This window comes from Puntigrus tetrazona, chromosome 11 (genome assembly GCF_018831695.1).
Source record: "Puntigrus tetrazona isolate hp1 chromosome 11, ASM1883169v1, whole genome shotgun sequence".
NCBI lineage: Eukaryota > Metazoa > Chordata > Actinopteri > Cypriniformes > Cyprinidae > Puntigrus > Puntigrus tetrazona.
The window spans coordinates 16,940,808-16,963,474 of NC_056709.1; the positions used below are offsets into that span (position 1 = coordinate 16,940,808).

A 22,667-nucleotide genomic window follows, 5' to 3' on the forward strand; every position below is an offset into this window, starting at 1 on the left:
CCTCACACTTCCAGACATGCAGACATCAGTATTAAAACAGTTTGACACATGAGATAAATGGCCAGTGCTTGTGGTTGAACACGTTGCCACAAGTCATCCATTTTATTTTACAGAAGACGAAAGCACTAAGAGATTTATTTTTTCTTTTCTCTCCCCTAAACTTCATCATGGCATTATTTTGGTTGCTCTGAAGGAGGATTTTCATTAATTGTAATTTTTTTTTTTCTCCCCAAATCAGAGTAATCTGTCACTTTATGACAGACTTTGTATACAGGCTTAAAAGTTTTATTGGTGTATCTTCCTAGCTGGGGATTATTTTTCACAAGCTCTGTGTAATATCACGTCTGCTGTGATCATGTAACGGCAGCAAAGTTCCTCGATTATTACGCCAAAATAAGAGTATAGTTCCTAGTCATATCAGCCTAGAAAATTGCCATTTTTTATTTTCCGCCAGGCTTAGTACACAGTGTAACTACAGAAGAGTCAAGTTTTAAATACGAAAAATATCATATCATGCTTAAAGTGCTATCCCGAGATCCGCTGAATAAGATTCAAAACTCGGTAAAACTCAACTTTTTAACTCTGGGGGAGCTGGAGAATGAGCCTACTTTAAAAAAAATTCTACTTTCTTGTATGAATGATTATACTTTTTATAATGCTTTTTAAAAAGAATTTTTTAACTTCTAAATCTACATCTACTTTTATTATGTAAAAAAAAAAGCAGCTTGTATATTCTTCAAGAGACAAAAAATAATGACATGAAAGTGAATAAATGACAATAGATTTTTTTGGTTTGTTTAGGTGAACTATTCCTTTTTTCTGATCCAGCCTATTTAACTTTTTTTTTATGTCTTGTAATTTCAGATCCCATTCTCACTGGTGCAGTTTCCGCTCTGGGAATACCTAAAGGTATGAATCCAATTTTTCTCTCTCATTTGCTCTCATTCCAATCTAATTTGGCCTCATTATTTTGCTCTGGTATATGAATGATGGCCTGGTAATGGTCTGACACCTTTACACCTCAATCTCCACACACGTTGCCTCGATATCTGTTAATAACTCTCTTTTTAGGTGCTCTCAAAATGACGCTGCATTTTATTGGTCTCCCCCACCGGTACTCATAAGCAGAATCGTAATTTTTCACAAACCAACTGTCCATTTCCTTCTTCATCGTCTGGCCGGGACCACATAAAAGTCAATTTTCTTCCAAAAAAAAAAAGGGCCAGATTGTGAGGGTGACATCATGTCTCCAGGGCGAGAGCAGAAAATTCCATTAGCGCTCTTGGCCTAGCGACCGGAGCGAAGCAGAGAAGGAGAGGCATCGGAGGACAATAGCACGTGCAGCTGTGGGCGAGCGTTAACCGCGATTCTCGCGGCGTTATAAGGAGTGTCATTCATGGCCGCCTCTTTGTGACACGTTCAAAGGCATTCTCTTACTCCTTCATTCTTCCATGTTTTCAGCCACTCCGGCCATCTGTGCGGAGCCGTTGGAATGTGAGAGTCTTTGCTAAACTCTCTTTCAAAAGTGCACGGCTTTGAAAGGCAAGAAAGCGTAGATTAGACAATGGCATGAGATGCCAGTGTTGGTTTTAAATGGCTGCTCTTGCTCCATTGGTTATTTTCAAGCCCTTCACATTCTTTCAAATGTGCGTTCGGTTTTAAATGTTGACCAAAAAAAGCTGGCAATAATGACATGAAAATGTGCTGGTTTCGGAGTAAGGTTAATTCAGCAAGATGGTATGTTTTTTTTTCTTTCTGGACGCAGATTTGGGTTTTAAGGAACGGCCTAGTACACTGTTGTTTTTTTCCCCTCTTAATGGTTGCAAACATTAACATTATTACATTACAATATTGAAAAAAAACAAATAAAACATTTTAAATGATGCGAAGTAACAGATTTTTACTATTCCTTTAATTCAAAATAATAATAATAATAATAATAATAATAATAATAAATAAACAAATCATGTTTCCAATTAAAAAAAAAAAAAATTTCAAGGAATTTAAGAAGTTGTTGAATACATACAACATACAACATTAAATATACCTAAAAATGTAAAAATGTTGCTTCAAAAAATTGATTGCCAGTCAAGTTAAAAATGCAGTTCACAGATGGGACAGAACAAGGATCTTATATTTAACAGTTTAAGCACTACAATGAGTATTCCATCATTTTTTTATTGTTTTATTGTTTATTAAGATTGATTATTAAAACTTCGTCATCATTAGTGTGAGCGGGTCTACCGTAAATAGTGAAATGCAAATAAAAGTATAATAAAATTATTTTTCTAACTGTGCAAAATTTAAACCATTTCACCCTTATTTTAAACCATCATCCTTGCATCTTTAATTGTGTATAAATTCTGCTTACCACATTGAGATCTTCGAGCAGCTGAATTGTTGTAATAATAAAATACAGAATTAATTGTGTCACCAAACATACAGCACAAAAACAAGGATCCATATCAGGATTTCTTTTGCTTGTTTTGAATCACAATCTTTTAATGAAGAGTGCTTTGCACATGTTTCGTGTTGGACCGCACACAGACCTGGCAAGCATGTCATGTAGGGAAATCAAACCCCAAGTATCACCAAACCAGTTCTCAAGTCATTCGCACCAAAAAATATCTTAAGCCCCGGCATCTGAGCGGCAGGCCGCAGTACACCATCTGTTCTCTCCAGCGTATCCCACAATTCCCAAAGTTTATCTACCAACAATCCCCTAAACTCAGTGCTTGCTCTGTTACAAAACCACCGAGCAGCTGTGTCATTACATCAGCCGGCCATTCATTTCCCACCGTGCCCACTCAACTCAACGTTTATGTGTCAGTGGATCAAACTTATTCACATGATTAAGTGCAAGCGTGTCACGAGTGAGTCTTAGTTTGGTCTGAGTAATTGACACGTAGATTTAGAGTAATGCCTGGTCTGCTTGGTGTTATACGGAAGAGACTATAGTGAATAAATCTTGAGTGTTTTTTTTTTTTTTTTTTTCAGACTCAATTTCCCATTTAGGATCAAAATATTTCACTGCTACCTGCAACTCTGTCCTCATCCACTGCCTGATTCTGCTTTAAGCTTTAACCTCTAAAAATCCTCTCACAGCGCAGCTTTACTTGCATTTCATCAGTGGCTGCCAGCATCATATTAAACACACTGTTCCTGTCACACAAGGCTGCCAGTGGCCTGGCTCGCTGCTTCTCACAGTCCTTTATTAAACCTTACTACCCACCTTGACCATGTAAGTTTATCAAGCTCCCCATCTTTCCACATGAAAGGATCCCAGCTGCTCAGGTCTACAAATGTCTCGACCTTTCAATGCTAAAACAAACTCAAAAAAAGAAGGTGATCGGTATTACATGAACAAGAAACTCCATGTCAAACATTTTAGGGTCATGCATTTCGATTTGAATGTGAGTAAAAGTATTGTTGCGCACAACAAGGATAAATTGTACACGAAAATTTCACCCTATCAATTTTATAAATGCATGTAATTTGTCTCATTTTGAACATTTAATTCATGCATATATTAATTAATGAATTGATTCAAGTGATGACGAAGTTGTATTTTCAGCAGCCATTACTTCAGCCTTCAGTCAAATCAAACAAAAAGATCATCACAAAATGGAAGAACACTACCATTATTGTGGCTTTAAATGTTTTTAAATTAGACTAAATTAGATGCTATTTTAGTTTAAATAAAAGTGTCTAAAATGAGTATACATTACAAGCCCAAGTATTTACTGGAATTAAAGAATAAATAGTATTTTTTTCATCAGTTTTATATCAGTATAGAATCTCATCAAGCTCTTTTACTTCCATGACAGTAGTTTACATGAAAGAGTAAACCTAAAAATAGAATAAGAAAGGTTAATACTATAAACTTTATGTGCATTATAGTGCCCACATGAGACTACTGCAAACATGCAAAAGCATACTTGCATTGCATTGTAAGGGCATTCTGACATATTTAGAGCGCAACATTTTTGTTGTTTTTTTCCAATTATAATTCAATTCATTTTTATGCTAAAATATAATTGCATCTGAAGGTAACACCTGTTCCTGCGTTAAATGTAGCTCATATCAGGTACATCCTGGCACGAAGAGCTGTGGTCAGTCAGTTTGTTTTAAGGTGAACTTGCTTCCAGTTTGTTTTCAATGAGTGTGAAGGGGATAAATGGATGTTCTCCAGCACAAGCTCTTTGAACTTGAAAACAAAGACTCGTCCTTAATCTGACAGCTAATGAAACACATATGATGTACTGATGAAGAGAACGTGTGTGTGTGTGTTCTTGTGCACAGAGCTGGAGGGGATCGTTCATAATTACTTCATGCTGTGCTTCAATTGTTTTCCTTTCTTAGCCATCAGATGCTCCTGGTCTAAGGCTGTAGGAAAACTCCAGCAATTATCTGCAGCCTGGCTGCATAATGACTCCCACCAAACACAACACAAAACCAACAAACATGTGAAGTCACTAAAACTTCCTCCTCGTTTCTACAACAGTCCTCTCACACACTTTTCTCTTGAATTTGCCACATTCTTCCCCTCCTACTTCATCTCTATAATGCTCTGAGTTCAGACAACAATTAGCCATCCTAAAATTAGTACAAATTGTGCAATTGACTGAGATCCTGTCAAACCTGTCTTACCTGAGGCTACAGAACACACCTGCATACAAAGAACTCTTCAACATAAAAGCAGTGTTCCAAAGTGTCTATCTATAGACACATAAGCCTAGGCACTTTATCCAAAATTGCACATACAATACTATTCAAAAGTTTAGGGTCAGGAAGATTTTTTTCCCCATAAAAAGTTTTGTTCAAAGGCATTTAAAATTTTACAAAAGGTTTCTGCTTTAGACAAATGTTCTTTTGAACTTTCCATTTAAAGGGTAAATTCACCCCAAAATTACAATTCTGTCATTAATTACTTACTCAAGACCTTCGTCATCTTCAGAACACAAATTATGATATTTTTGATCAAATCAGAGCGCCATCTGACAGTCCATGCACAGCAACACAACTGAAGTGCTGCCAGGTCCAGAAATGTGAAGTTAAAGGTAAAACAGTCCATGTGACATAAGAATACTTTTTTGAGCAAAGAAAACAATTTACTCAACTGTTCTTCTCCCATGAGTTATGTCTTCTGCCATTTTGCGGAAGTGATATTTTCTAAAATGGTGGAAGACGTAACCTGGGGGAGAAGACGGGTCTTACGGGTTTGGAGCAACATGAGGGTGAGTAATTAATGACAGCATTTTCATATTGGTGTGAACTAACCCTTTAAAGAATCCAAAAAACAAATGCTGAAAACATTAATTATATAAAAAATTATAAAATGAAATGAAAGAACACCTAATATATTTCACCTGTTTTGTGTCTCGTGTACTTTTATGCTTAAAAGACTTCTGTTTTTTAGCTTAGCAACATGCTAACATCAGACTCCATTGCTTATATATTGAGTCTTCTTTATGTGGCTTGCAAAGTTATCTCTGAGATGCGCTTCAGTGATTTTCTGATATTTTTAGTGAAGATGCTACTTTAGTAGATATAACAGCAGATGAAAAAGCAGTTCACTTAGTTTTGGAACAGATCTAATATCTTAGCCTGCACTAGCATCTTCCCCAGAAACGTTGTGCTCATCATAATCTCCCATCTGTGCCTCTCATCAAAGTGCAATATCGTTTTCCCCTCGTTTCTTGGAAAACCCTGAACCAGCATGAAAGACAATGTGTTTTCCAGGGATTGATAGAGTTAGCATGTGCGTACCGAGCTGTGGAAGTCAAGTCGCAGATCGTTTAAAATCAGCTTCATATTAATGAAGCAGGAAAATAACAGTCTTAATGATATAAAAGGCATTAATTATGAAACAAATTAAATTTAAGCTGTATAGCAGCTCTGCGTAAAACTGAAAAAAGCTAAAACCTGTCTAAGATGGTTGACTTGAGCTGAAAGTAACTGATTTTTAGCTGGATGGTCAGTTGGCCTCCCTGCTAAAGAAGGGGTCAAAACCCCTCTAAACCAGCCTTGAACCAGCTATTACAAGGCTGCAAGACCATTTATACCAGCATAGGCTGTATACATTTTTTTGTAATTTTTTTAAAGTTCATCTTTAAAGAATCTCAACCATTTTTGAAAATAGACTTATTTTCCAATTCTCCTTAAGTTAAACAGTTAAGTTTTACCGTTTATGAATCTATTCAGCCTATCTCCCGGTTTGTCGATAGCACTTAAAGCTGCAGCTTATCATAGATCATTGAACTTGATTAGATCGTCAGTATCTCGCTGTAAAATTTCCAAAGAATTACATTTTTTTTCCTACTTAAAATTTTACTTTTCTGTAGTTACATCATGTACTAAGACCGATGGAAAATTAAGTTACGATTTTCTAGGCCGATATGGCAAGGAAGTATATTCTAATTTCTGCTTAATTATTAATGAACATTGCTGCCATACCATGGGTGCAGCAGGCACAATGATATTGTGCAGCGCATGAAAATGCTGGGGACTACTTTCAGGCCCTGTGCAATATCATGCAGCAAAGTTTGATTATTACACCGGAATGAGAATATAGTTCCTTGCCATATTGGCCTAAAAAATTATAACTCTATGGTAATTTTTGAGCGAGATGCTTACGGTCTAATCAGATTCAATTATCTATGCTAAGCTGCAGCGAAAAAGTGCTTCCACTAGACTTGGAGATCGGTTGAAAGGATTCGAAAACGTATAAAAATTGTTCTTTTAATGTCAATTTCAGTTCAGTTTAATAACCGTGTTAGTGTAGCAGAGTTATTGTCATTATTCAAATTAATTCTCTTGTCATCCAGTAGTGTTAACGACTCATCCATGAATATGTTTTTACCTTTTGTTTTTTAATCAAAATAACATAACTCAATCTTCTCTACGGTGATGAGTGCCGGACATCTCATCAAAGCTCAATATAGTTTTCCCCTTGTCTCTTGGAAAACCCTGAACCAGCATGAAAGGCGATGTGTTTTCCAGGGACTAATAGAGTTAGCATGTGTGTACAATGTTGTGGCGATGAGCTGAAGAAGTATAAGGAAGGTTCAAGATTCCTTTTTCAGATTTTTTTCACTGTTCCTTGTGAGGAAAATGAAACTCTGATATCATTCTGGAGATTTGGGAATTAAAATAGCTGTTCTGTAGCGTTCCCATACATGTAAACCCAAGGGCTTTGGGTGTTTCTTTTTTTTAATGACTGATAAATCTAATAATCCTAAATTTTCTCTCTCTGTTTTTCGGTGTAGGCCATGTGGCGGAGAAAGCAGGGGGGACGGCTGGACTCTTGGCAGGCAGCAGTGTGCGGAGCTCTTGCAGGTGTGTGGGATTAGAGAGGTCTGGGAAAGAGAGCGAGGGAGAACGAGAGATAGGGAGTTGGGATGGGGTCCAATGCCAGGAATATCCAAACTTTACCCAGCCGCATTCTTGATTAATTCCACACGGGTCAAGATGGTCACATCAGGTTGTTCACCAGCTGGTGTGCACCGACAGAGAGGGACAGAAACAACCAATTAGAGGTGGAGAGTCAGTAGAGGAAGTGTACGACATTGACCTTTTGTTGCCCCGGCATCAGATTTTCGGTTAACTTTCGTGGCTGTTGTCAGCAGTCATTGCATTTACAAACTAGATCCAGTGTCCAGGTTTATCCTGAGGGATCTCAGGTCTGACCCAAGGGCCCTTGCAGCTGTCTAACTCCCCAGATACCATTTTGGAAAACATTTCCACCCAGAGTGATCACTCATCAGGTACTGGGACGCAATGAAGGGACGAGGATGCTTCACCCCGAGGGGAAAGAAGATGGCTGCCAGCCACGCCACCTGGAAAGTGATCTTGGGATTCGAGTTGTCTGTGCACATGTGATGCTTTAGCACAGATGCATCGCTTTAGGTGGATTGCGGTTGTTAGCGTCATTGTGAAATCGCACAAACAAATGTGAATAGTGACGCACTGTATGGTCACGGTTGCTACAGCTGCAAGCCTCAAGGGTACAAATGAAAAACACTTTTTCGTGCCCAATCTCTCTCTGTCTCCACTATTTTATCCTTTGTTTTCTGAGTTTAGGTCAAATTTAAAAGGATAAATGTTAAAATACGCTTGAAAGTATTGCCATGCAGGGTAAACATTATGTGAGTTAGCGTGAAAGCTTGGGTGTATTTGTAAAGATCATGTTCCATGAAGATGTTTTGCAAATTTCCTACTGTTTTTGTATTATACATTGCTAAGAACTTAATTTTTGACATTTAAAAGTGATTTTAGATGTTTTTTGCACCTTGAGACAACAAACCAACATTTACTGATTTAAATATAATACTTATGTATTTACTTAATTATGAAGAGAGCATCTACAGGATTGCAGAAGAAAAGCTGTTTAGGTAGGATTAAGAAGATCATTCAGCGGACGAGGAACAAAAAGAAAAGCAGGATCAAACTGTTTATATAAAGAGAAATTCGTTAGGAATTATGATGGTATCACATAACCAGTGGTTAAGCTAAAAAAATATGTCCAACTGCTTTTGCATGTGATTTTAGATAACTTTTCTATTTAAATAGCACACTTTTTGTGTGAAAGTACATGTATTCATGTACATGGGTTAAAGACAAAAAAGGGTTTAACGATAAAAACAATGTGTAATAATGCTTTAAAATACATTTATGGCACTTTAAAAGATAAATTACTTTTACACCAAATATTAATTACTGTAGTTACAATTTTACATTTTTATTCATTATTTTTTATTTTACACTGAATGAAAATGTAACATTATTTCAACCACATTTTATTGTCCAAAAACTTAAAAGCAGACACATTTAATGCGCCTTCTATGGACATAAAATCGCTTTTGTGAATTTCTTGTGATGCGGACATTTAATTATTGGTTAATCAAGTGAAATCAGGCAATATGGGAGAACTTGTTTATTCCAGCAATGAGCAGAGCGTGTTTAAAACTCGGCGCTGTTGTTTGTCCTACCGCTATTAGAGAGGGGAGAGAACCTCTTTCTGTTCTCATTCACGCCAAAACAAGTTTATGAATGTGCATGAGTGTTTACGAGTGCTTGACAGTGCCAGACCAGTTTGAAAAATTAATCTGCGTTTTTTTTTCACCAGCACATTTCCATCGGCTGATCAGGGCTGATGTCATGCCACATATTTACTTTTATGCTTGGTGGTAATTATAACACGATTATCACTGTAATTAGCGCTTGTTTGTGTTTGTGTGCTGATGCATATGCGCAATGCATCTTTTTTTCAGGTGGAGTAGCAGCGTTCGCCACGACCCCGCTAGATGTTGCGAAGACTTGGATAATGTTGGCCAAGGTGAGACTTTGAAACTGTTGTTTAAATCTGTCTCCTGATGCCTCCCAGATGGAGTGCAAGGTGAACAAACAAAAGGCCCTAATGTAGACAAAATCAACAGGAGAGAGAGAAGAAAAAGCGTCAGCTTGATCCAATTGCAGGGTCATCGTGGGACACAACTGACGCACAAATGCAGTCCTCTTACTGTCTGCTGTCCAATCGAGACTCAAAACAGACAGAGCTGTGCATGTTAGATGTCAGAAGACGTTTGTATATTTAAGAGTAATTTCCAGTTGTCTATGGACTGGAACGGAACAGCACTTTAGAGCTGCAGACTGCAGGCTTGGTATCTAGGGCAGATGCTCAAATCCAAAACCTATGCAGCGTACAGCACAAAGCCTGTCCAAAAGCTATAAGCCACTTCAAATTCTGGCAAATTTTTTAAGAATTCTAATGCAGCATCACATGTTACAGGCAAGGCAGTCCAAGGCACATTTTTGCATTGTATGCCAATGGAAGAGAGGCTTTATTGCACTGAATAAGCTGTTTTTGTTGAGAAGCCTATTGTTTAATCTTCGATATCTGTTAAACATTTGTTTGTATCTGTTTTATAGTTTTACAGATAATATTGCAAGAAGTAGTATGACACCTTTCATTTCTTTCTATGGTATCCACAAACATTGAGAAATTTATTGTCAGTGCTGTAATGATACAGTAACGTTACTAGTAATGATACTGTAATGTTAATTTACAATTTCAAGGCAATTTCTGCACAGCTTTTTAGAGTTTACTCCACTTTGGACCAACTTGTTCACTCAACCCAAGTCACTTGTCTCTTTTTTGTTCAGCTAACTCAATTTATTAATTTTTTTTATTTATTTATTTATAGCAACGTCTCCCAAAAATAAGCCCACCTCTGTAGAAACCAGTTGTGAACTGCTAATTGATGCTTATTTGAAGTGTTTCTAAACCTGTGACCTGCTGTACGAGGTTCCTTAACAGTTAGAATGCTGTCTCAGAAGTCAGCTGTCTTTGAGAGTGAGATGATTTGGAACAGAATGTGTTGCTACACAATAGAGCAAGGAAGTTACAATCAGACCATGATAATAATTTTTACAATTCTGATTACCTTAGTATTCTGCAACTTGGCCCATCCTTAAAAGCTTGTTATAACTGAAAATGTCACCTTCAAGTCATTCCATACCTGTGCAACTTTTTTTGTGGAACATAAAAGATGATATTTTGAAAAAATAAAGCTATACAATACTGGACCCCTTTGGCTTACAGTTTAAGAACAAAAAAACCCTTGGACATTTCTCAGAATACCTTCTGCCGTTTTCCACAGAAAAATGTAAAAGTTTTGGAATGATTTGAGAGGGAGGAAAGACGTTTCTTTAAACTGTGTGGACTACACTGACATAGGCATATTTGCCTATAGAAATACATATTTACACACAGAATCTTGAAAACACAGTATAACAAACAACTTCATTTTAATGCCTAGAGAGTGGATTGAAATGTCAAAGACGAACATTATAAATCAGAAAGAAAAAAAAAAAAAAAAAAATATATATATATATATATATATATATATATATATATATATATATATATATATATATATATATATATATATATATATATATATATATATGCATAAATAAAGGCAACCAGCTTCAGCAGATTTTTGAGTTTTCTCAACTTCTTGTTTTTAAGTTTATAACATAACCTGTCTCTTCATGCCTTTGGCTGACAGAGTGAGTTGTGTTTTACTGGATGCATCATACTTCAGGTCATCACTTCAGGTTGTGTTTTTTTTTCCCCTTCATTTGACCAATCAAAAGAAATAGAGACCTCATGTTCAGGCAGGTCTGCTATACTTTGTGTGTTTTGGCCGACAGACACACTCCAGGCTGTTATCCAAGCCCTGTGGGGAACTGCAGTGCACTGGGCTGCTCAATGTACAGTCAACTCATCAACTCAAACTCAAAAATGAAAAACGAACCCAGTCTAAATATAGAGCCATCAAAATTAGCCTCAGAATGTGCTGTTTGCCCATGCAAAACACAGTTGTTACGTTAACTCTCCTTCAAAGTTCCCTGATATAGATGGCTGTTTTGAAGATGGTGCTGTGGGTTTGTAGGAGAGCGACTATAAATACAGATAGATTAGAAAGGGGAGCTGTCGAACAGGTGGAGACGGGTAGAGTATACCAGGCACAGAACAGAATCGAAAGGAAGACAAAACACTGTGTGTGTTTACACGTGTGACAGGAAGCTTAACGGCAGATCGTCCATCATTATTACTGTGTTTTGTCTCTGTTTGTCAGGCTGGGACGAGCACAGCCAGTGGAAACATCCCAGAGGTTTTGTATGAGGTGTGGAAGAGCCGAGGAATATCTGGGTGAGAATAAAAACTGTACAAGTACTGATATCGTATAGCCCGATCAACATTTTTTCACATTCATTTTAAGCCCCTTTTAAAGCCCTTTCAACCTAAGATCATTTTTTATTGTTATTTTATGCAATGAATCATGGAGGATATATGCACACTACGATTTGGGGTTAGTATGCATGTATACGTACATATACAAATAAAAACTGTTATTTCTCAACTCATTATGGAATGACCAAGTCAGCACATTATTTCTGAAGCATCGTTTGACACTGAACACTGGAGAAATGACTGCTGAAAATCAGTTTTGCATCACAGGAATGAATTAGCATTTTAACATTTAAAACTGTTTTTGCTGCACCTAAATAAATAAATAAAAAAATAAATGCAATAATGAGACAAAAAAAAAAACATACTGGCCCTGGACTTTTAAACGCCGTTGTGTGTGTATGAATAAGCGCATGAAATCGTTTATTTACACATTTTGGTAATTTCTTTTGTTTATTATTATAGGCTTTTTTTTTATATGTGATTGCATAACTTGCATTGCTTAATGGAATGGTAGTTCATTCTTATATTCAAGTATTTTCTTTTATTTAAAGAAAAATGCTGAAAAAGCTAAGGCCATAGAAAAAACTGGCATTCACTATTGTTCTGCGAGCAGAAATACCCATGAGTGATTGTGAATCTCGCTTCTAATAATAAACAATCCTCTCTCCATCTAAAACTTGTCTGATTTTTTTTTTAGCCAGAACACACATTAAACTCTATGACTTCAAGGAATTCCTAAAATCCCTTCCCAGATTGCAATATTTAAAACTCAGAGAGAAGCCAGGGCTAAAAAACCGAGTAGGCAAAGGGGCTCAGCCATGCTTGCATAAAGGCAACAACTCTGGCAGTTTCACTACTGCATGTCTTGTACAAATTGCCCGGCTTTAAAGCTGTAATTACTGTAATGGCTCCAATTGCAGACTAGTGAAGCCAAAAAGTGCTTCCATGTGTGTCAGAGCTCTTGCGGAGAGCTTCTAACCACACCAACCCAAACATCGGCAATCACAGCAGCCGTCCGCTTGTGAGTTAACCTTGCTCGTGGCTTTGAAGTGCTGCTACCCCAACCCAGACTACCCGTGTCCGCAAGCGAGTCGGCTTTGCTAAGTAGTCCAGGATGATGCAGCAGCCTGCTGAGAGAGTAATGCCTGCAATGTTTGCAATGAACATGTTGCAGTGAGCTCATAATGACCTAAAGTTACAGTCAAATCAATTGGAGATTTGGTTGGGTATAGTTTAAGTTGCTTCCTTTGGAGTCTCTGATCTGCCTCTGATCAGAAATCTACTTCAGTAAGCTTCTAGTAAGCATGCAGTATTTATAGTGCATTTTGACTATAATTCATACAGTGTTATTAGACCTGTCCATCGCTGACTCCGCTTAAAATATGTTTACATTTCCTGTTGTAGTAGATCGAGATGCTTTGTAGTTTGATAGCAAGAGATAGTAATAGATAATAAAATGAATGCTTATCTTATTATTAGCGAAACAGTCTCCTAAATGTACCTGAGCTGTTAAGTAGAAACTTACTAATTATTTGTGTATTATTTATTTATTTAATTTTTTTAATTGGACCATTTTTTTAAAAGAAACTGCTCATAAGAGTCATTTGTTAGTAATTTGGTTTCTTAGTGAATGCACTTTTTGCGATGCAAGTTTGTGGTTCACTAAAAAGATGAATAAATGACTGTAAATTGTTCACAACATTCTACTTAAATATGTTGCTTTGTCCCAATCTGCCTGCTTATAATATGTGTAGCATAACATGTTGTTCCAAACCCGTAAGACCTTTTGTTTATTTTCTGAAAACAAATCAAGATATTTTCGATGAAATCAGAGAGCCATCTGCCCCTCCATAGACAGCAATACAACTGAAATGTACCCAGGTCCAGAAACACAGTACATTAACAAAATAAAAACAGCCCATGTGACATCAGTGGCTCAAGAAAAATAACATCATTTAGGACATTTTACAAAATCTTCATTTTAGAGTCAAGTGTCACACATCCACCATGTTTGTAGTTTTTGGCATTTAAAATGAAGTAACTGCATCACTTTTTCAGAGCTTTTATGTTGAAGTTAGACCTGTCAAATGATTAATCTCAATTAATCGCATTCAAAATAAATGTTTTTTGTTTACATAATAAATATGCAAAATACACGAACATACAGTATTTTATGTATAGACAGACATATCTTGCTCAATATCTGTGTATATCTTGAAAATAAATAAATTATATTATATTATATATATATACAGTATATATATATATATATATATAATATATATATATATATATATATATATTCTTATATCTTTATATATATATGTGTATATATATATATATATATATATATATATATATATATATATATATATATATATGTGTCTGTGTTTATCTATGATCTATGCATACACACACATATTATGTAAAAAAAAAAACACATTTTGAATGCGATTAATCATTTAAGAGCACTGGATGAAGTTCTAAGTTCTATTATAGCATGATCAGTTTTTCAAAAACACCGCACTGGTTGCTTTTGTATGTTTTTATGCTGTTCATTAGAAATAAATCTATTTTTCTCAACCCCGATCAAGCAAGCAACCCTCAACTTTTCTTTATAAAGCATAAAAAAATGTTGCAGTAGTTGCATGCAGTTCCCGTTACGCACATTCGTGGTTTCCATTGCAGAAGCACGCATGGAAGGTTTCACATTTCTCTTTTAGCGCATAGTTTGAAATCCCAACCCCACGCAGCACAGACAAACTGTCAGAATGCGTCCTTGCTAATTCGTTCCAGGATGAGTGTGTTTGCTCACAGGTCCACACACACGAGCTCACTGTGACATGGCATCTCTCTGTAAAACACATGATCCCAGCAGAAGCACGCTGAAACGTCGAGTTCTGCGAATCCCTGGAATAGTCAAGAGATCCCTGACATGCTTGGCACCTTGTACAGCTTTGCAGTTGACAAAATTGATGTATTAGTGGTTACACCACTCGTGACCTTATTTCTAATTTTAGATGCAACCCACCCCCTCTTTCCGAGCACCATTATCCCTCACAGGTGCCGCGCCGAAGACCTAAGTGTGACACCTGTTTGAAAACGTTTGAAAAGAAGAAAAGTTGAGCAAGATGAAACGATACGAGTGCGGGAGGACGAGAAAGGAAGCGAAGGGAGCCAAAGCGAGAGAGTGTCGAGGGTGTGCTGGGAGCCTGAGGGACGTGTGTGGATGTCATCTGGCCATCAGTCATGCGGAGAGGCCCCCGGGGGCCAGTGCTTATACCAAAAGCAGCTGCGTGGAAAAGAGCCTTAGGAGACTACAGTACTTTCATGGCCTGTCGCATCCTCTAACCTCTCCAACATCAACAACCCCTACACTGCACATTCCTGCTCAAACGCTCCGTAATCTGTCAAACAACACTCTGTCAGCTGAGAAATACCGAATACTTGTGTTATCGAGCATGGCTAATGTTTTATTTTATGCCGCTCTGTAAATTTCATTTAAACAAAGTTACATCCAAGGTGATGTTGCAACTGTGTGTATCTAGTTTCTGTATTTAGAGTGGTCGATAATGATTCAATAATGACTCCGGTTCCTTGCCCGCTCGATTAATGATTCTTTTCTGATTTTGTTTTTTTTTTTAAGGGAAGAAGTATACCTTAACTAGGCCTATTTTATGCTAAACGAACGCAAATGGAGTTAAAAAGTGGTTTAAAATATATTACTGAGAGAACATATTTCGTGAGTCTTTAAATACAGGTTGTCAAATGAACATTCATTAAAGCCATTCACTTCATTAAGAGTTACATCTTATAGTTGCTTTAAGTTGTAAGCAAGCATTTGATCTGCCAAAAAGAATCAGGCCTCAAGAGTCATCTGGGAACTATACTGAACTATATTTTGACTCGCTACAAAGAACCTGTTCATAAGAGTCAAATGTTCAGGAATTGAACTACACTGGTTGCTCTGTATGTTTTGGCTCACTAAAAAGAACCAGTTGTGCTGTATGTTTAGATTAACTTCAACCAGTTCGTAAGACTCATGCATTTTGGAAATCAGACTATACTGGTTATGCTATATGTTTTGAATCACTAAAAGAACAAGCTACATTTGGAAATCTGGCTTATTCTATTTGTGCTGTGTATTTTTCTGAAAAGTCATCTCATTAAAGTCATTCACGAACTGAACTGAACTATACTGACTGCGCATTGATGGCTTTGCTGTAATAATTCTCTTAACTGACTTTTTTTCAGCACACGTTGATGTTTTTAATTGTAAACAATCGCCATATTTTGTAATGAATTACTAGCTTGAACTAACTCTTGCTTTTCTCATCTTGTCTGAAGGCTGTTCGCCGGCAGCATCCCCAGAGTGACGTTCATCAGCATGGGAGGCTTCATTTTCCTCGGTGCATATGAGAAAGTGCGCCGTACGCTTTTGTAAACGCCCAAGCCGCGGGTCGGCTTGTACCGGACATCTTTCTTCAACCCAACCTCTGTCTGCACGGCCCAAACTGCAAAACACGGTCAGAGACCAGGAGCAAACGGCAGACGACAGATCGGTGGAGGTTGGTCAAATCTGACTGAGAAATGCACCCTCTGTCCCAGTTTGAACCGGTGGTCTTGAGGGCCACGGCGAGGACACCTGGTGCCTGGATAAAAAGATCACATAACACAGCGGTTTGCATTCCTGCTCATCAGTGCACAACAGATTGAGTTTAACTGCCTGAATTCCACTTATGTTGCAACACAGATCAAATTCAAACTAGGTATCTTTTTTGCAAGCTTGCGTGGATCTATTAAAAAAAAGTTATTTTACAAAAATGATTCATCCGTTTGTTTTAAAGTGCGCCCCTTATGGATTTTTGAAAATTAGCATGCAGTTAATGAAAACATCCAGAAAAGTTATAAATCTGAAAGTGCACCGTCTGTAAATGTATTATCTCTCAAAAGAGTTCGAAAGAGTCGACTCCGAATCACTGAAGCGAGTCTTTTTGTGAACGAGTTCCCAAGCCATTTTATGTTCATGTCAGAATGAAATATTAGCATACTACCTCCCGCTTGTTGGTGTTTTCGCCTTGGAAAATGCTAATTCAAGCCACTTTTGGAGTTAAAAACTCACAAAACTGCTTTAAATGAAATCGAACAATCACCGGAGGAGTTTAGTAAAATGAATATTTGAACAAACAATATGCATTTAATTTAACCTTATAAGAAAATGAGTGTTTTTTTGACCTTGCATGCTTGTCATAATGTAGTTTGGGACTCCAAAACCAAAATATGAACCTCTCATATACTAAACTCTTCGCTAACGAGTTGAAAATCGTTACCAATAGTATTCCAGCGGATTATAGTTACATGTTGAGTCTAGACTTTGATCCCCAAGCTTGCTCTACCTGCTTTACTATTATTAGCTGAAAAAAAACACCCGTTGAAAAAGGCAGATTAGTTCCCAGGTGTGAATGTTTGTCAGACCTACTTCTTTCTACTTTAACCACCTTTCACTGGAACGTACTTTCTGTCTAAACACAACTCAGATAATACTGATGAAGAGCGAAGAGAAACAGATCAAATTTAGCTAAATATAAAAGTTACAATTTTCAGCATCATTACTGCATTCTTAAGTGACACATAATCTTTCCGAAATGATTCTAATATGCCATTTTTTTTAATGTTGAAAACAACCGTGTGGCTTATATATAATAAATGTATACATTTATGCTGTTTTGGGATGGATCAAATTAAAACATCATGCTTTTTATCTGACACAAAATTGACAAATTGAGTTATTTTATATTTTGTGACATTAGCTTTTATTTTTTTGTTAAAAAAATGCATCTTCAATAAACGTAAAATATTCTTTCATAAACATCACCAGGTTAAATGGCTAAACTTGACTAGTGCAGTCAACACTACATTTTTTCCTGTGTAAAAAAAAAAGTTTAAGTAGATATTTCTAATCAATAAATACATTGTATATATTTTACATATTTAAAAATATTTAAAATAAATGTAAAAAAAAAAAAAAAAAAATATATATATATATATATATATATATATATATATATATATATAATAAAATTTTTTTTTTTTGGTGAAATTAATAAAAAAATTGTTTTTCATTTCTTTAATACTGTTGAAAATTAGACCAGTAAATTCAAACTGGCTAGAATTTTTTTTATCCAACACCTCAATAGATCTCAGTCTAAAAACAACCTGGAATTTATGCTTTGGTTGCTTATAAATGTGAGTAGGCACTAACTTCCTCATCGGAGTCATCTGCTCAGTCATTTCATCTACTGTGCATCAAAATAAAAACACAAACCAGATGGTGTAAAAGAGCAAAATGTGACTTTAATAAACACCTGCCATTTTGACACTTCAACAGTTTTAGCCATGTGGGTGAACAGCTGAGATTAGAGTCGAGTTCAATAAATTATTCTGGTATGAAACAGTTTGACCCAAACATCTGTGGAGTTAACCTATTTGAACTAGTTCACAGAGCTGGAATACACAGTTAACCAGCTAACCACAATATCAAAGTACTGCTAGGTTCTACAGTTTTTGGGGTTAAACTGGCATTTTCTGTAATCCAACTTTACAAAACATTCCCCTAGTTTAGTAGTACAGATGTTATACTATTTGGCCAAAAAAAAAAAAAAAAAAAGGAAAAACAACCACCTTGGCTGTCGACATGAACCGGTTTGGCTCAGGTTTACCAATAAATGTAGCTTAGCATTAGCTGCTTTAGTCTTTACCAAAGACTACAAGAGACTGGGTGATGAGGTGTTCACTTTTTCCTGCTTATTCCCTTTAGGTGAAGACATTCTGTGTAGTTGAAGTCCAACACACGCAGCTTGAGTTTTCCAGAGACTCTTTCCCTTTTGTGATTTTGGCAGCATTCGGCTTTGCTGTTAGCTAAAACTCAAGCGTTAGAACCAGTCTCTCTAAATTTAGTTTTTGGATCATTTGTTAAAAAAAAAAGTCAACAAATACATTTAAAAATTAATTTCAAATACCACAGACGTGTAGGCGAGTGGAGCAGCTTTTGGTGGCGTGTACCTTTGTTAACAGAAGAGCCTCGATTAGCTTTAGAACCTCAAGATATAAAAATGTGATTTATCAAAGTGCTTATTTTCCCTTATGCCAATATTTGTCATTTTTGTACCGTAACGGACCTGAAAATTCAATGCAGAGCTCTTCCTTCATCCCGTATTTAATCTGGCGAAGGAATATTCCAGGTTAAACACCAGTTTGTAATGACAAAAACAATAGCTTTTTTGTTTGTTTCTCCAAACTGACGTACACGTTTTAATTATTTTTATGTTAGCATATTTAGTGGATTTCCAAAACATAATTATCATTTACTTAAACGCTTATGACAACAATAGCTCTTGAATGATCATTTCAATTTTTTCTGTAAATATAAATCATCACTATTGTATTAAAACGTTTTTTTTTTTTTTAAATATCTAATTCATCTGCTCCAATATACAGTAATATTTAACTTTTGTCTTAACATAAAATATATTTGTATTCATTTTCAAACGCCGCTGCATTTTTTGAGTAGAAAGTTGCACAAGATGAACAGCATAAACATTATAAACGTCTTTATGGTCAATTAACGTAATGCATCCTTAAAAAAAAATATTACTGTAGATCATATTAACTTATCTAGTCATAAAAAGCTAATTCTTTTTTTGGATTTTAACCTGGAATATTCCTTTAAAAACAATGTATTATTATTGTGTTGTCTAAACTTCAAGTGCATGACAAAATTCCTATTTGTGAAGGAAAACTGACTTGTGGATTCTTTGATCTTGCAATAAGGCACTGCTTAAAAAAAACTGAGAAAAGCAGGAGAGATCTGTTCCAAAAAAAAAAAAAAAGCAACTAAATAAAAATAAAATATAACCACTCTGATCTCACCATGCACCGAATAGAGTTAAACACTCTTGTAAAAGTTAATAGAATACATACATTCACATATTTATATATGAAAACTCTTATGTACAGCTCAAAGCCCAACGTTATAGCACTCTGTCATACATTTTGCATGCGTCAAATGCAAGTCACATTTCTGAAGTGTGAACGGAGCCTCCCTGAGGAGGAATATATCTATATACATGGTTAACGCTCGCATGGGACGTCATCGCCCCACTCAAGCTTTGCCTTCAAACTCCGGACGCCCCTTTTCTGCATTCAGATAGACGGGGGCAGCTTTGTCTGTGCCCCTCAGTGTGAGGTAGCAGTTCTCAGTGCAAAAGGATAAAGAATAGGGTTGGTGAGGCGTTTAGTCACTGAAGGATTCGCTCTCGTTTAGGGTGGCATCGGCCGTATGCGCGTGTCCGTTGGGTAATAGAGTCTGTTTGAGCTCTGACCCAATGTCACAGTCCCCAGGCAGGAGCTTTACCGGCCGATGATAGCTCTCTTCAAGTGAAGGAGGTGTGTCTGACCTAGTCAACAACAGTCCTGAGAGAGATCAGAAAGGACAAACAAGGACTATTATCCACTGTATCATATAAACGATTTAGAACTGGCAGGATAAAATGTGTTTCTGCCCGGCGGTGACAGGCGTGTGAATTCCTCGTTCTCACCTTTTCTGTCGTTGTACTGGTGCGACGAGGGTGATACAGTCACCCTGTCGTGGTTGGTGGGAAAGATGGGAGTTTGGCTGTCTTTCCTGACCCCGTTGGGTGTGCCATTGCAGTGTGGTTCATTGCTGTGGCTGGCGAAAGTCAACGGTTGGTGTGTCTGCTGATACTCCAGGCCTGAGGGGGGCGCTATCCCGTGAGGGAGGTAGTTACAGTGGTTGGAGTAGCTGGTGCCGTTTTCCAAGCAGTCGGTGCACACGACTGGCCCATCATAGCCTGAAATAAGAGAAACCAACTTAATTATGATCATTTAAACAGCGGACGCTTCTTAAATTTGGCTCGACACAAAAATTCACCAATTAATCTAATTTGTAAATGTTTTTTATAGAGCTTAAGTGTGATCAAAGCATTTTTTATCTACTCGGAAAAAGTGTTGGCACTCTACCATTGTTTTCTATGCGTCCGTTGGGTTGAGATCCACCATTGGACTCCACTCGTATACACACGTCCTGTCTCTCTGATAAAGTGCCCTGAGAGGACAGGTAACTGGGGACATCAGGAGGCACAATTGTCTCATCTGCAAAAGATGAATGCAAAGGTTATAGATAAAAGTCTGGAGAGATAAATCAAATGAATGAACAAACACAAACACGCACCTGTGTTTACGCTGCACTCCTCGCTCTTCTTCCTCGTCTGATAGATAATACACACCCAAACCAGGGACGTCACCACAATGCTGGTCACCACAGCGATGACGATGATTCCCACGGTAACGGTGCTGGGGCTTGAAAAAGGCGCGCATTCCTCAAAGCGCTGGTAAACGTTGAGCTGGCAGTGAGCTCGCTCTGTGCCGAGCGTGTTGGACATCACACAGGTGTAGCGTCCGGCGTCCTCTAAAGTGGTGCTACCGATCACCAAGAGCTGATTCCCTGGAGTGAAGTAGTGACGGTCGCCGGGTCTCAGAGGCTCCTCCCCCTTTAGCCAGGTGATGCGAGGAGGTGGGCTGCCTAGAGCCTTGCACTGCAATGCAACAGTCTCGCCCACTACTACATTTCGATCCTCCATTTCCTGTGCTAGATGAGGGGTCTCTGCAGGAAGATTGCAGGGAATTGTTATTGAATTACATACGGACATGTGTAGAGTTGCCTAAGTAGATAGAGATCCCTTAAATGACCTGGCATCTACGTGATGGCTCGTGATTTGCTACTTGCTATTGCTTTTATATATTCATATTCTTATGTTAAATCATACATACAAATATTTGATATATAAACTTAATATTTTTCTCAAATATATAAATGCATGCGTTTGTGTGTGTGTGTGTGTGTGTGTGTGTGTGTGTGTGTGTATATATATATATATATATATATATATATATATATATATAGTACAGCACTAAACTTGTTGAATTGCTGAATTTATGAATCTTAGGTTCTTTTAATATTATTTTATACAAAACAATCCAGTTACTGAGCAAATGACTCTTATGAGTCTGTTCATTTTTAGTGAATCAAAAGCAGCCTGATCAGTACAGCCTTATTTCTGAATAAATGGCTCTCATCAACTTGTTATTTTCTAGCGCCACCAGTATGTAGTCTTATTAGTATACAGTCTGACCATCGCTTCGATTATTTTTAATCGAAAACAAAAAACAAAGCCCACTTTATGCCAACTACACCACATTAAAATAATGAGTATTTGACTATTTCTGCCTAGCAGCTACTCAAGTCAGAATTCGTAAACACTCAAAAATACCACTATGCAAGCCTTCAGCACTTCCTCTACCCCCATGACCTCTTCCCTGACCTTTGACCCTTAAGCCCGCACATAAAGCCCAGCTGCTTTAGATGGGGAAGGAAAAAACATTCTTACGTAGAACTAAGGCAGGGGGTAGCAAAACTCCAACAGCTTAATAAACAAATTATTAATGAGACAAAAAGTGTTTTTTTTTTACATAATGTAAATATGGCAAAACCGGTCATACCTAGCACCGTTAGAGTGACGTTTGCGGAGATCATGCCCGCCGTGTTCTTTGCGGTGCAGCTATACACGCCCATATCCTCAGGCTTCACGTCCATGATGAAGAAGACATCGTCATCAGGCATCACACGCATGCGCCGCTCTCGGGCGGCAGGGAAATCTGTACCGCCATCTTTCTGCCACGCCACTTGAGGAGTGGGATGTCCTTCAGCTGCACACTCCAACCGTGCCTTCGTGCCCGTCCGGATTGTGATGTCGCGTGGGGTCTTGACAAACGAAGGCAGCACTGTTCGCATACGCAGGCAAGAGAGAAATTAGCCCTAGCGAGGATT

The 22,667-nt window shown here is 37.4% G+C and overlaps 2 protein-coding genes across 5 annotated transcripts in view; one reads left to right on the forward strand and one right to left on the reverse strand.

Annotated features, from left to right (window-relative positions):
- Positions 1 to 17,640, forward strand: part of slc25a26 (solute carrier family 25 member 26) — a 44,841-nt gene extending 27,201 nt beyond the window's left edge. The window contains exons 6-11 of one of the 4 annotated variants that reach the window (XM_043252639.1): positions 865 to 909; positions 7,269 to 7,338; positions 9,128 to 9,188; positions 9,273 to 9,337; positions 11,646 to 11,719; positions 16,109 to 17,639. In XM_043252639.1, the coding sequence (XP_043108574.1) occupies positions 865 to 909; positions 7,269 to 7,338; positions 9,128 to 9,188; positions 9,273 to 9,337; positions 11,646 to 11,692 (288 nt within the window). In that variant the 3' untranslated portion in view covers positions 11,693 to 11,719; positions 16,109 to 17,639. Of the gene's footprint in view, positions 1 to 864; positions 910 to 7,268; positions 7,339 to 9,127; positions 9,189 to 9,272; positions 9,338 to 11,645; positions 11,720 to 16,108 lie in introns of all 4 variants that reach the window. The other 3 variants (XM_043252640.1, XM_043252643.1, XM_043252641.1) reach the window with 3 other exon arrangements.
- A 455-nt stretch (positions 17,641 to 18,095) lies between these two features.
- lrig1 (leucine-rich repeats and immunoglobulin-like domains 1) overlaps positions 18,096 to 22,667 on the reverse strand; it is a 33,368-nt gene continuing 28,796 nt past the window's right edge. Inside the window, exons 15-19 of the mRNA XM_043252092.1 lie at positions 22,340 to 22,621; positions 21,012 to 21,443; positions 20,801 to 20,932; positions 20,359 to 20,631; positions 18,096 to 20,233 (exon numbers count right to left, since the gene is read on the reverse strand). Of these exons, the coding sequence (XP_043108027.1) occupies positions 20,055 to 20,233; positions 20,359 to 20,631; positions 20,801 to 20,932; positions 21,012 to 21,443; positions 22,340 to 22,621 (1,298 nt within the window). The 3' untranslated portion in view covers positions 18,096 to 20,054. The remainder of the gene's footprint in view (positions 20,234 to 20,358; positions 20,632 to 20,800; positions 20,933 to 21,011; positions 21,444 to 22,339; positions 22,622 to 22,667) is intronic.